This window comes from Phyllobates terribilis, unplaced genomic scaffold (genome assembly GCF_046119375.1).
Source record: "Phyllobates terribilis strain yellow unplaced genomic scaffold, ASM4611937v1 Scaffold_4__5_contigs__length_816908805, whole genome shotgun sequence".
Lineage (NCBI taxonomy): Eukaryota > Metazoa > Chordata > Amphibia > Anura > Dendrobatidae > Phyllobates > Phyllobates terribilis.
In genome coordinates, this window is record NW_027362764.1 from 405,718,856 (window position 1) to 405,734,409 (window position 15,554).

The 15,554-nt window shown below is 40.7% G+C and overlaps 1 protein-coding gene across 1 annotated transcript in view; it reads left to right on the plus strand.

Annotated features, from left to right (window-relative positions):
* LOC141265457 (dynein axonemal heavy chain 5-like) overlaps positions 1 to 15,554 on the plus strand; it is a 526,560-nt gene that overhangs the window by 318,527 nt on the left and 192,479 nt on the right. Inside the window, exons 51-55 of the mRNA XM_073678599.1 lie at positions 3,351 to 3,518; positions 7,654 to 7,860; positions 8,676 to 9,005; positions 9,692 to 9,898; positions 10,592 to 10,834. Coding sequence (XP_073534700.1) covers positions 3,351 to 3,518; positions 7,654 to 7,860; positions 8,676 to 9,005; positions 9,692 to 9,898; positions 10,592 to 10,834 — 1,155 coding nt within the window. The remainder of the gene's footprint in view (positions 1 to 3,350; positions 3,519 to 7,653; positions 7,861 to 8,675; positions 9,006 to 9,691; positions 9,899 to 10,591; positions 10,835 to 15,554) is intronic.

The following is a 15,554-nucleotide window of genomic DNA, read 5'->3' on the forward strand; positions in this document are numbered from 1 at the left end:
TTTCAAAATTTGAATTTTTATGCCCTTAAATCAGAGAGATATGTCACACAAAATAGTTAATAAATAACATTTCCCACATGTTTACTTTACATCAGCACAATTTTGGAACCAAAATTTTTTTTTGTTATGGAGCTATAAGGGTTAAAACTTGACCAGCGATTTCTCATTTTTCCAACAAAATTTACAAAACCATTTTTCTAGGGACCACATCACATTTGAAGTCACTTTGAGAGGTCTTTATGACAGAAAATACCCAAAAGTGACACCATTCTAAAAACTGCACCCCTCAAGGTGCTCAAAACCACATTCAAGAACTTTATTAACCCTTCAGGTGCTTCACAGGAATTTTTGGAATGTGGAAGAGAAAAATTAACATTTAACTTTTTTCACAAAAATGTTACTTTAGACCCAATTTTTTTTATTTTGCAGGGGTAACAGGAGAAAATGGACCCCAAAATTTGTTGTGCAATCTCCCCTGGGCACGCAGATACCCCATATGTGGGGAAAAAACACTGTTTGGGTGCACTGCAGGGCTCGGAAGGGAAGGAGCGCCATTTGAATTTTCGATTGTAAAATTTGCTTGAATAATTAGCGGACGCCATGTTGCATTTGGAGAGCCCCTGATGTGCCTAAACAGTGGAAACCCCCCACAAGTGACGGATTAATTTGTGCACTGATATTGGTTTACCTGGTGAAAATAAACAAGTGAGATGGGATTATATTTGGTTTTTATTAAGTTGCCTAATAATTCTGCACAGTAATAGTTACCTGCATAAACCGATATCCTCCTAAGATAGCCAAGTATAAAAAAAAAACACTCCACCTTCCAAAAATATTAAGCTTGGATATTTATGAGTCTTTTCGCTTCATTGAGAACATAGTTGTTGATCAATAATAAAAATAATCCTCTAAAATACAACTTGCCTAATAATTCTGCACACAGTGTATTTGGATGTGCTCTCTAATGCTCTGTTGACATCTACTTTATGGTTTCCTATATAAAAGGAGAGAACAATAAGTGCTGAATTCTGTCAGCGATGACAGGTCTCTGTCAATGTATGTTGTATGGAATTACAACATATGGAAGGGGCGGAACAATTGCAGTCACAGATTGTGCAACTGGGCCTGTACTGGAGTAATGCCCGTCTTTCCTAGGTCTGCTGGAGGTGTGTCTGAGAACGCACATTCAGATGAAGTGTATTGCAGCACAGGAACCTTCTGGCTCTCTGCGCTGCAATACACTCTGCCGGACAATCAGAGGCTGGTAGCTGATGTCGGCATGCCAGTCACGGGCTTTACATGATGTCACTGCCATGCGGTGGCTGTGCTGGTACACTGAAGTCAGCTGCCAGCTGCAGAAGAGGGCGTCTCAAGTCATGGGAGTGGACGATGGTAAGAAGAATAGTTTATTTTTTCTTAATGTTTTGGAAAACAGAATGGACATTATACCAGAAGGGGCCCAAGATGGGTGTCATTTTACCAGAATTGGGTCCAGGATGGGGGTTATTATACCAGAATAGGGTCCAGCATGGGGGTCCTTATACCAGGATGGGGGTCATTATACCAGAATGGGTTCAAGAATGGGGGTCATTAAAACAGGAAGGTGCCCAGGATAGGGGTCATTATACAATGAAGGGGCCCAGGATGGGAGTCATTATACAATGAAGGGGTCCAGGATGGGGTCATTATACCAGGGAGGGGCCCAGGATGGGATCATTATACAAGGAAGGGGCCCAGGATGGGGATCATTTTACCAGAATGGGTCCAGGATGGGGGTCATAATACCAGGGTGGGGTCATTATATCAAAATGGGGTCCAGGCTGGGAGTCATTATATAAGAATGGGGTTCAGGAGGGGGCCATTGTACCAGGATGGGGGTCATTATACCAAAATGGGGTCCAGGATTGTTGGTCATTGTACCAGGAAGGGGCCCAAGACAGGAGTCATTATACTAAAATGGGGTCCAGAATGGGGATCATTGTACCGGGAAGAGATCCATGCTGGGGGTCATTATACCAGAATTGGGTCCAGGATGTGGGTCATTGTACCTGAAGGGCCCAGAATGAGGGACATAGTACCAAAATGGGGTCCAGGATGGGGGGTTATTATACCAGGAAGGGACCCAGAATGGCGGACATTATTATAGGATGAGGACATTATACTAGGAAGGGGCCCATGATGGGGGACATTATACCAGGATGTGTCACATTATTACAGTAAGAGACTCAGGACAGGGGACATTATACCAGGAAGGGGTCCATGATGGGAAGCATTATTACTGGAAGGGGCTCTGGATATACAGTATTATACCAGGATATTGTACTTGGGATACATTACCGGGAAGGTTCCCATGAGGGAAGACATTATACCAGGAAGGGAAACATTATACCAGGAAGATGCCCAGGACAAAGGATATTATAACAGCAAGAGGCGTAGGATGGGGAGACATTATTATATGATGGGGGCCATGACTGGGGACATTATTGCAGAAAAAGGCCAGGAATGGAGACATTATTACTGACAGGGGCCAGATGGGGGACATTAATACAGAAAGGGGTCCAGGATGGGGGACATTATTACAGGAAGGGGCACAGGATGGGGGACATTATTACAGGAAGGTGTCATGATGGGGACACTATTACATGTATGTCTTTATACGATCTAGAATGCTACAAAGGACCTTACATCTGACCAACATGAAGGTGGGGGCCTAGGTCTAAATTTTGCATTGGGACCCATGGGACTCTATTTACGCCACTGACGTAAGGTATAATTTAAGGAAACTTTTGTATAACTCAATGGTATAAAAATGAGCTCCAATGAAAAGCTGAAAATAGAAGCAAATGAAAATGATCCCCATTACTTTATTGTACAGCAGCCCTTGCGACAAATAAATCACAATGACGTTAACACCATTAACACCGCATTTATTCCTGTAAAATTATAGGTGAATAAATTAAGATTCGGCTTAGGTTATGTTTATTACTTCAGCATGATTTATAAAGTGAGATTCCACACTTGTGGAGAAAAAATTATTTGCTTGTAAAGTAGATCTCAAAAAGCTTTTTTTACAAGACGATGCTGGCGTTGGCAAGGATATACTTTTCCTTCTTTCCTCTCATTAGCAAGGACTCTGCAGAGATAGACCTGTTATGTAGTGTTTCATGACTGCATCTTTCATAAGAGCCAGAACAGTCATTAGTAATACATGTAAACTAAAAAATGCCTGTAATGGGCCTAACTTGACTATTGTCCAAAAAGCCCAATAATGACGTAAATGTTCAGTTATTAAAAAAATGAGTGACCACTTATTTATTCAAAGAAATGTTTTTTTTTGCTTTATGTCCTAGGTTCCTGAGTATGTGTATCCAAAAGACACAATACCAGAATATGCCTCAATTCTTGTTCCAAATGTTGATAATGTCCGGACGGATTTTCTAATGCATACCATCATGAAGCAAGGAAAAGCAGTTTTACTGATTGGTGAACAGGGCACTGCAAAGACAGTCATGATCAAGGTAGATTCCTTTCTATTGTTGTGTTATTGTTTTCCACCTCCATTTATTTTCTATGTTTGGTTTATGTGCATTATATTCATCTAATGTTATGTGTGGGCCAGATACTCTCTGACAGTCTACCTTATACATTCTAGAAAAATACATGTTTCATATTGTCCCCACTGGCACCTGTGCTCCCACCCCAAATTTTCTTCAATGAGTTTATTTTTGTATTTGATCATGCTGCTAAATGCTCATTATGCTTAGGGAAACTGATGATGGAGTGTTTTGTTTTTTTCCATCCATTAAAGAAATTAAATGTATAAACACCAGTCACCTTGACATAGTATTTTTAGCTTTTCAGATAACAATATGGCACATATACGAATTACATATGACTGTATTTATGCTCTATATTTAGGCACAGTGCGTTACAGGGATCCCGACACTGTATTCATGCTCCCCGATCCACAGGCAGCATGTATCAGGCACTGGCTGTATAATCTCAGCCAGGTATGTATGACTCTGAAACACTGTGGTGTTTCAGAGAAAAACATGCTTTAAAAGCCACACAAGTGACTAGTCGAAAAGGCTGGTTTCCATCACCTTCTCCATGCCCGCTGGAAATGACCTACAGGTATCTCCCTATAAACGCACACAAGGAGAGATCCATCACTCAAGGAGAGCGAGCGGGGAGAAGAAGCTCTGAAAATGCCTTTAGGACTAGTCTTCCCATGCGGCTTGATCCACAGCTGCCTTTTATGTACAGTACAGACCAAAAGTTTGAACACACCTTCTCATTTAAAGATTTTTCTGTATTTTCTGACTTTGAAAAGTGTACATTCACACTGAAGGCATCAAAACTATGAATTTACACATGTGGTATTATATACTTAACAAAAAAGTGTGAAACAACTGAAAATATGTCTTAAATTCTAGGTTCTTCAAAGTAGCCACCTTTTGCTTTGATGACTGCTTTTCACACTCTTGGCATTCTCTTGATGAGCTTCAAGAGGTAGTCACTGGGAATGGTTTTCCAACAATCTTGAAGGAGTTCCCAGAGATGCTTAGCACTTGTTGGCCCTTTTGCCTTCACTCTCCGGTCCAGCTCACCCCAAACCATCTCGATTGGGTTCAGGTCTGGTGACTGTGGAGGCCAGGTCATCTGGCGTAGCACCCCATCACTCTCCTTCTTGGTCAAATAGCCCTTACACAGCCTGGAAGTGTGTTTGGGGTCATTGTCCTGTTGAAAAATAAATGATGGTCCAACTAAACGCAAACCAGATGGAAAAGCATGCCGCTGCAAGATGCTGTGGTAGCCATGCTGTTTCAGTATGCCTTCAATTTTGAATAAATCCCCACAGTGTCACCAGCAAAGCACCCCCACACCATCACACCTCCTCCTCCATGCTTCACAGTTGGAACCAGGCATGTAGAGTCCATCCGTTCACCTTTTCTGCATCGCACAAAGACAAGGTGGTTGGAACCAAAGATCTCAAATTTGGACTCATCAGACCAAAGCACAGATTTCCACTGGTCTAATGTCCATTCCTTGTGTTCTTTAGCCCAAACAAGTCTCTTCTGCTTGTTGCCTGTCCTTAGCAGTGGTTTCCTAGCAGCTATTTTACTATGAAGGCCAGCTGCACAAAGTCTCCTCTTAACAGTTGTTGTAGAGTTGTGTCTGCTGCTAGAACTCTGTGTGGCATTGACCTGGTCTCTAATCTGAGCTGCTGTTAACCTGCGATTTCTGAGGCTGGTGACTCGGATAAACTTATCCTCAGAAGCAGAGGTGACTCTTGGTCTTCCTTTCCTGGGGCGGTCCTCATGTGAGCCAGTTTCTTTGTAGCGCTTGATGGTTTTTGCGACTGCACTTGGGGACACTTTCAAAGTTTTCCCAATTTTTCGGACTGACTGACCTTCATTTCTTAAAGTAATGATGGCCACTCGTTTTTCTTTACTTAGCTGCTTTTTTCTTGCCATAATACAAATTCTAACAGTCTATTCAGTAGGACTATCAGCTGTGTATCCACCTGACTTCTGCACAACACAACTGATGGTCCCAACCCCAATTATAAGGCAAGAAATGAAGTGAAAACCATTTCCGGTGACTACCTCTTGAAGCTCATCAAGAGAATGCCAAGAGTGTGCAAAGCAGTCATCAAAGCAAAAGATGGCTACTTTGAAGAACCTAGAATATAAGACATATTTTCAGTTGTTTCACACTTTTTTGTTAAGTATATAATTCCACATGTGTTAATTTATAGTTTTGATGCCTTCAGTGTGAATGTACAATATTCAAAGTCATGAAAATACAGAAAAATCTTTAAATGAGAAGGTGTGTCCAAACTTTTGGTCTGTACTGTATGTTCTGCTCTATAGTGCCTCAGCGTTTCATAGTCACACATATCTGGCTTAAATCATATAGACAGTGCCTGATACCTGCTGCCCGTGGATTGAGTATGTACCAGCTGCCAGGTTCCCTGTAATGTGTCTTTAACATAGGGTTAAAAAGGACAGTTTGCAAAAGAAGAGTGGTCCAAAATTCCAGTTGAGAGGTGTAAGAAGCTTCTTGATGGTTATAGGAAGTGATTGATGGCACATTATTCCAAAGGAACTAAATATTAAGTTGAGGGTGCAAACAATTTTGTCCAGCCCATTTTTGGGGTTTTGTGTGAAATTATGTCTAATTTGCATTTTTTCTCAGCTTTTTTGTATTGTTCCAATATACACAAAGGAAATAAACATGTGTATAACAAAACGTGTAATTGCAATAATTTTCTTGGAGAAATACTTCATTCTCTGGAACAATTTCAATGGTGCCATCACTTTTGGTCATGACTGTGTGTATGTATATATGATATATATAATTGCAAGCAGACTGGTGGGGTCCTTAGATCTTCACCGATTGCTCACCTCCTCTTCCCTCTGAGATGGGCATAACTCAGGAAATAGTAGGGCACAGCTCCTGCCTGAGCATGCGGACAGGGTGGAGTACGGATACAATACCAAGCATAGGCTTATTACTGCATCCATACTCCACTATGTCCCTGAGCTCAGGCAGGAGCTGGGCTCTTTTGAACTGCTCACATCTCAGTGGAGGGTTTTAAGCAATCAGTGCTTGTCTCAAGCCCGGACCTCTTTTGTTCTGCCTGCAATTAAAAGGGCCTGCATATATAAATAAAGGTAATAAAGGTTTGCTTGCTCTTTAATCCATTATAAGTCTATTATCAGTGTTGCTCTCATTATGAGTGATAGTGATTCTGATTATCGCTGGAAGAAGCCACAGGCAAATATCCAGTCATTTCCTTGCAGTCCATCAGAAGACCCAGGCTGTGATGGCCACAGGCAATATTCAGGCCTTTGTGAAGAGTGGACTGCATTTTGCTGATGCATGACATGTCAGCAGAGGGGAATTTGCATGCTTGTTCTGTCAGGCTGTGGGAAAGTTGCTGGGAATTTGGCATAAATCTTAAGAAACTGCTGTAAAAGGAAGTTTTACTGGACGCCATCAAATCACTATTGTGCGCTGATTTTGAACTTTCTGCATCAGAAAAAAGATGTCCCTGCAACTAAAGCTAAAAAGTACAGCACTTCCAATGTCTTAGTGATTTATTACATCATAAATGAATATATTTCTGGTGATATTTTAATTTATGCGATCATAGGTTAAACATTTTCCAAAGATCATATCAGTTTGCTGTACCATTCACCACAAATAACTGCTACTGATCCTTTAGCAGCAAAAGTTTCACTCGCAGCAAACTACTGTTGTCTGATCTTGGCACATACAGCACTTCTGGAAGCTTTTCTTGGCTTTGTGTTAATCCAAAAATATATCTTAAAGCCATCTGGCACAAATCTGTGTGTGTGGAGAAATAGACTCCAGTAAAGTAAACCTGTCGTATTGTACAGGCCAGCTGCCACCATTCTCTTTGCTGGAGGCCATCCCAAGGCTTAATAAGGGGGTGACATTATTCAGTCTCAGCTGCAGGCCTTTCAGGAGTGAAATGACTTTATATTAGCATTTTCAGATCATATAAGGAACTGAGGCACACTATATACTATGCAAGCAGTATACATAGGCAGTGCTGAATGGCCTTCGCAGTACTCATCAATACGTGTTTCATTCTCATACCTCGTCTGTGTTTTCTTTCAGGGCTACACAAGCAAATATGACCCAGAATATCACGTCACCAAGTCCCTAAACTTCTCTTCTGCCACTCTTCCAAACATGTTCCAAAGAAGCATTGAAAGTTACATAGATAAAAGAATGGGGACTACATACGGTCCTCCAGCTGGGAAGAAAATGACTGTATTTGTTGATGATATCAATATGCCTGTGATTAATGAATGGGGCGATCAGGTAATAGTTTCATTACATGTAATACGTGGTAGTAGATGTCAGCCCATTATGCCATGATAACTTATTTGCTTGCCGATACCATCTTAGTCGTTGTTTGATTTAGCTACTTCTAGATATTATAAAATAGCCTGTAAATATGCATAAAACTAATTAAGGTACATCAATGAAGAATAATATGACCTGTTGCTTGGAAAGTGGACTTGGTAATAATTACCGGTACTTGCAGAAGCCTATCTATAATTGCATTGAAATGAAGTAGAAAAAAAAACCTTAGCGTTTTTTTTATATAATTAAGCCTGGTGAGCTGTCTGTTATAGATCATTGTAACATTGCTTAAAAAAGATTTTACTTTGTCATATTCGTGTAAAAGAATAATGAGGAGAAGAGAATACAGAAAGTAAAGATATCAGTTACCGTATATAAAACATCCATAATAAAACATCTTTTACACAAACGAGACCAAACATATCTAATTGTCAGCAGCGGTGTAACTTGAAGCTTGTGGGTCCCAATGAAAAATCTCCAACACTGCCCACAACTATAACACATCTTTAAAAGCAATAGTTTTTTCGTATGGGGCAAAGGAACTTTTTGGGCTCCCTCAGTCTCGAGAGCCTGGCGGCAATTGCAACCCCTGCACCTATTTTAGTTATGCCCCTGGTTGTCAGATTCTGGGCAATAATGGCCTGCTATTCATTCCTTGGAAATTCCTAGTTATAATCTAAGTATTTGTACCATAAAACATTTACTCTTGTCATGAGATCACACAGTACTTAACTGATTGTCATCTTTCTATGTTTCTTCTGGGCTGATAGATAACTAATGAAATCGTAAGGCAACTCATGGAGCAAAAAGGGTTTTACAATCTGGAAAAACCTGGTGAATTCACCAGCATCGTTGACATCCAGTTTGTGGCAGCCATGATTCACCCAGGAGGTGGCCGAAATGATATTCCGCAAAGATTAAAACGTCAGTTCACAGTGTTCAACTGCACTCTCCCATCCAACTCGTCTATCGATAAGATATTCCGGACAGTGGCTGAAGGCTACTTCTGTGAGCAGAGAGGATTTCCTCTAGAAGTTTGCAAGCTGGCCTCCGCTCTAGTACCTACTACTCGCAAAGTATGGCAGGCTACTAAAATCAAGGTAACTGTTCGGATCGCCTTTATATTGTAGGATATTTTCAACTTCCTACAGGAATATTAGATTAACTGAACGTATCTGACTACTGTGCTATAACAGATTTTAATGTCTACATTTGTTGTTAGAGCAGAGATGAATCCAATGAGCCTTATCCCAGTCCACTTAAAATGAATGACAGGTCTATTCCATGTGTATACATAGGGAGTGACTTGTCAATCACCTGGAAGGGGATGGGGAGAAGCCTCATTAGATTTATCTCGTCTATCTCAGATAGATCCTTATACTGTATTTTCTCTTAAACGTTAGAGCATTTCAGAGAAAAACATACCTGCCTGCAATCGTGTAGCCAAGATCTGATTCATTCTGCCTACAGTTTGGGCAGCATGAACATAGACCGGTTCCCTTTAACAGAAGTGTTATGGAAGACCTTCTCTTCAGATAGCCACCACCATGGTCAGCCACATGGTTGGACATGCAGCAAGCTTGTATAAATATTTTACTGTAGCTCCTAGTTTATCAGTGAGTGTGTCATTTACAATTACTATTATACAACATGAGGACACTTTACGACCACTTACAGAAGAAACAACCGTATTCTCCAAACTAGATAGATTGATGACTTCTAGCAGTACATATTGCTAATTATGGATAATTGTTCTTATAAGAGCTCTTCTTGATTTGTTCTGCAGATGCTGCCTACACCAGCAAAATTTCATTACATCTTTAACTTGCGAGATTTGAGTCGTATTTGGCAGGGGATATTAACAGTAACATCTGACATCTGTCGCAATTCTGACATCTTGGTAGCGCTATTCCAGCATGAGTGCACACGTGTCATAGCAGACAGGTTCATTGACCAGAAAGACAAGGACTGGTTTGAAAACATGATGCAAAAGGTAATTATGTTTGATTTACCTAGTTCATCGCAGTATAACCTTCTTGGTATGTGGGTTTCTGACACAAGATCATTGGGTGATGTCCATGTTCTATAATTAAACTGCTGGTTGGGCATCATTTTGGCCGAATTTGCTGCCTTGAGATTCCAGAGTGCCCTTAATACATTATCCTCAATAAGATCTCTGAATCAACACTCTGAAAATCACAAATCAGGCATATTCATAGGAAATAAAGGACAAATGACTTGATCTTATTTGTGTCCCAAGTCTTGTATTACAATACAACTTATAATGATAGGTATATAAATAACTGTTCATTCTGAATGTTTTTTAGGTGTTTGACTTTGACTACCTTGGAAACTGCAAATCTCAGTTTTGTGAGTCATCGTCAGTGATAGAATGTACTGAAAGTCCTTATTTTTTAGGTTTTCTTATGCCATTTGTACAAAAGCAAAGGCTTTATTAATACATAATTTTATTCCCATTTGCCACATTTCTAACAGTGGTTCCAGGCAGAAGGTTCACCTAAACCTAGCATCTATTACTTTATCATTACCGTATATAGGATACATATCACACACTCTTTAGGATCTATATACTGTATATCATGAAATTAAGTATTTAATTCTATAGCCTGTTCTCGTGTTCTAAGAAATGTTATATATAACATAAAAACTATTCATCTTGTTACAGGTTGCAATGGAGGATCATGGGCAAGAGTTAATGCAAATCATGGCGAAAGAGTCTTACTTTGTCGACTTTTTACGAGACGCTCCTGAAGCAACAGGAGAGGAGCCAGATGATGCAGATCTTGAAGCGCCTAAAATCTATGAGCCTATTCCTTCATTTGAACAGCTCTCAGACAGGCTCAATCTGTTCATGCAGCAGTACAATGAAACAGTCAGAGGGGCTAGAATGGATTTGGTGTTTTTCAAGGTAAATAGATGACTGCACTTGTACATAATTCATGTAAAGTCACAAATACTGCTCTGTATTGTACAGATGTCCTCAAACTCACATTTAGTTCTCTGAAAGCAACAGGCAAACTTCATGGACCCACAGACATAGGATGCCAAGGAGATATGGTGCCGGTTACACAACCCTCCTCAAATTGCAAGGTTGGAAGTTGGTGGACATTCCCCTGGAGTAGACCATGTGGCTCCTCTGGTCATCAATACCATATACACTTTGATGAATCACATCACATAAGGCATAAAATAATGCTTCAAACACTATCTGTTGTTACCTATATGTCCACAATCCACACTGCATAAAGGTGACATATATTGAAGAGTAGCAACGTTTTTGGTAATATACCGTTCATCAGGCTTAAACCAGTCAGAAAAGGGATCAGCACCACTACTGCTCCTGATTTTGAATCCCACAACCACATGGGCACGTCTTGGGGAACACTTTCCCAGCCGTAAATTTCTATTACATTTATCGGCTGCATCCTTTTCTGACCAGTTTTTTCTGACTAAAGATATAATACCCGAAACGCCGCAACTTTTCAATATGTACCACCTTAATGCAATGTCTGATTGTGGACATGAAAGAATAATCAAATATACAATATTTGAAGCAAATTCTAGTGCCCTAGGCTGCGCTAACACTCTGCGGCCATGTTCAAGTGTCCTGTGTCGCTGTGCTCTTTTCACTGTTTTCCTGCACAATCATTTATTCTTACAGGGAAACAACTATGTCACCTGTTATGCCACATAGCCAATCTGATTGGTCGTGCGGCTTTACAGGTGACACATCCTAGTGCCGCAATGATCCTCCATGGATATATAATATACACAGGCATAGAATACCACTGATTTGTTAAACTTTATACAGCTTTACGCAAGGGGCCGATCCATCTTTTATAACTTATTCTAGTCACTTTTATTTTTTAGTCTTCTGGTATTCAATGAAGTTTTTTGTATGAAATGCTCTTTTTTTTTTCTTAAATAGTATTTGCGACTTTTTAGCAATGAAAATCACAAATCCTTTAAAATGCACAAAATTGAAAACTCCTCCGGAAACCTTACTCCAGAGAGGGAGTAGGGTTGGGTAGAGGGGAAGGAGGTTGAATGAGATACATTATAAAAATGCAACATTTATTAAAAGTCGCATTGCATGAATCTGTCTTAAAACATCTGGATAAACAAAGTTGTCAAGGAAAACTAAAAATAAGTTTGTGGTAATAGCTAGTCAAGTGCCGACTAGCTTTTCTTCCTAATTTTCTCAATTTTCAGTGATATACTTCAGCCTCTGCTTCACTGAGAGAAGCAGGAAGAGAAGCTCGTCAGCACGTGACTGTAAGTATGAAAATTGTATATGAGTGGTCACGTGATGACCGCTGGAACTGGCAAGCAGAGCAGAATCCTGACAGTGAGTATATCACACGCTGTTAGGGCTCGTGCAGACAACCGAATTTTAGATCTGAGTGTGATCCGACAAATCATCTGCATCCTCGCCCCTGATGAAGCCACATTTCTAGTGGTGATACTCCTGGGGTATCACTTTTCTTCCTCTATCGATGCATTAGTCATGATCCAGGTTACCTTACCAGGTCTTGTTTCATACATGAACAGACTCATGCATTCCATTTAAATGGTTGTGCTGGCAGTGTGTACATTTTTTGACCCATAGTTTATATTTGTTTTCTCATATGTACTATTATGATATTATTTGTTTGGTTATTATGCATATGGGGTCAGCTTATTTTTACCATATATTCACCTATTGTGATATATATAATTTTTTTGCATATTGTACATTATGTGTGTCAGGGTTTTTATACACACTCACCTTATGTGACATATATTGTCCTTCTACACATGGTATTAATCTGCTGTATGTACTTTCTTTATGACTAATCTTTATTGTTAGTTACATATTATCATTGAACACGGTTTTTCTTTATTACTATTGTTTTGCATATCTAGCACTAAACGACTTATTTAGGTGTCTTTACAAATTTTTTGCTATTGGTCAACCCCTTTAACCCCCAGGGTGGTTTGCCCATAAATGACCAGGCAAATTTTTACAATTCTGACCACTGTCACTTTATGAGGTAAGAACTCTGGCACGCTTCAACGGATCCCCCTGATTCTGAGATTGTTTTTTCGTGACATATTGTACTTTATGATAGTGGTAAAAAAATTTCGATATCACTTGTGTTTATTTGTGAAAAAAATGGAAATTTGTCGAAAATTTTGAAAATTTCACAATTTTCAAACTTTGAATTTTCATGCTCTTAAATCAGAGAGATATGTCACGCAAAATAGTTAATAAATAACATTGGAACAACAGTGGAAACCCCCCACAAGTGACCCCATTTTGGAAACGAGACCCCCCATTGAATTTATCTACATGTGTTGTGAGCACTTTGAACCCCCAGGTGCTTCATAGAAAATTATTACGTTGACTTGTGAAAATAAAAAAAACACATTTTTTCCACAAAAATGTAAAAAAAAAATATTTGCGCAAAGGGTAACTGGAGAAAGTGGACCTCAAAATCTTTTGTCCAATTCCTGACAACTGATACCCCATGTGTTGGAGAAAACTACTGTTTCGGTGCATGTCAAGGCTCGGAAGGGAAGGAGTGATGCTTTGGAATGCAGACTTTGATGGAATGGTCTGCGGGCGTCATGTCACGTTCTCAGAGTCCCTGATGTGCCTAAACAGTGGAAATGCCCAATTTGTGCCCCCTTTTTGGAACTGATACCCGATTTGTGAATTTTATAATGTAGTGTTATACGTCAGTTGTGTAGGACAACCTGACGAACACTACACAACTGACGTATGACAACCTGACGAACACTACGTCAGTTGTGTAGCGTTCGTCAGGTTGTCATACGTCAGAAATTAATTTACTAGTGCATAGAAGTATGGTACCTTTTGAAGCATTCTTTCATGCACAGGCCAAGTTTGTCGAGGCAGGTGTCACATTGATAAATGGTGTCCTTGCGTATTCCCCTTTTATAACACACTCGGCACCTCTTTTGTGACTCACCTTTTTTTCCTGTTTGAGGGACCTCTCCTGGGAAATGCTGGCCTGGTACAATTCGAGGTCCTTCAGTTCCGGGAGTACTGGGGCCTTGATAACTACCTCTTGGAAGTGAACATACAACGTAGAAGTCTGGCCTGCACATTGTGACAGAAGGAAAGCGTTGTGCATTGCCATCTGTACGATGTGCATGGCCAGCTTCTTATACCATACATTGGCCTTTCTCAAAGCACTGTATGGCTGGTGTACTTGATCAGAGAGATCAACTCCCCCCATGTACTTGTTGTACCCCACTATACAGTCTGGTTTGACGACCTGTGTAGTGGAACCTCATACAGTGCATGTATGGTGGTCAAGAGAAGGACATCCCTCTTGTCCTTGTACTTGACCACCAATAGGTGGTCGCTACATTGGGCTCTGCTCTCACCCCTTCTGATCAGCTGCCCAATTAGCGTCTTTGGGAGGCCTCTCTGATCTTTGCGGACAGTACCGCAGGCTGCGGTACTTCGTGCAGAGAGGGACTTGAAGAGCGGGATACTTGTATAAAAATTATCCGCGTACAGGTGATAACCTTTATCCAGCAGTGGGTGCGCCAAATCAGACACAATTTTCCCACTCACTCCCAGGACAGGGGGGCATTCAGGGGGTTCAATCCGGGAGTCCTTCCCTTCGTAAACTCTAAACTTGTGAGTGTATCCTGAGGTACTCTCACAAAGTTTATATAGCTTGATTCCATACCTGGACCTTTTACTGGCCAGTTACTGCCGGAATCTAAGCCGCCCCTTAAAATGGATTAAGGACTCAATCACACAGATGTCCCTTTGGGGCACATATACTTCAACAAACTTATTATTGAAGTGCTCGATGACCCGCCGAACTTTGAAAAGACGATCAAAGTTCGGGTCATCGCGTGCAGGACACCTTGCATTATCGTTGTAAATCAAGAACTTGTGGATGGCCTCAAAAAGTTTCCGGGTCATGACCATTCGAAAGACTGGAGTGTTATTCAAAACGTCAACACTCCAGTATTGCCAAAGTTCTGGCTTCTTCAGGATCCCCATATGAAGGACCAGGCCCCAAATCTTCATAATTTCTTCTGTACCTACAGGAGACCAGTTAGAAAATGATGAAGAGGGGTTTTGTTCCAATAATTGATGAGCGTGCAAATTAGTTTGGCCCATCATGAGGTTTACAAAATCCTCAGAGAAAAAGAATTTGAAAAAGTCTATTTCTGTGAGGCCGGTGGTGTCAAACTTGATTCCTGATTCCGCCATGAAATCAAGAATCAGTGGCTCATAATTTTCGGGGACGAGGTCCATATGGGATCAGTAGTGGGGGACGCTGGTTCATCTTCTCTCCTGGGGCAACTGCGTGGCAGTCCAGCAGCACCCGAGGAGGAAGAGGAGGAGGAAGAAGAAGAGGAGGAAGATGAGGAATCAGAAAAGTAAAGAACTGTGGGATCCTCACCCTCGCTGTCAGTGTCGGAGGCAAGGAAAGCGTATGCCTCTTATGCTGAATAGTGAGTTTGGGATGAGCGGGACATTTTGTTGTTGTGTATGTGGTGCGTGTGTGTCAGTGTGCTTGGTGTGAACTTTTTTTTTTTTTCTGGAAAAAAAAGGAACAACCGTAGGTGGTGAAAACAGCGAGCACGAGTGCGGA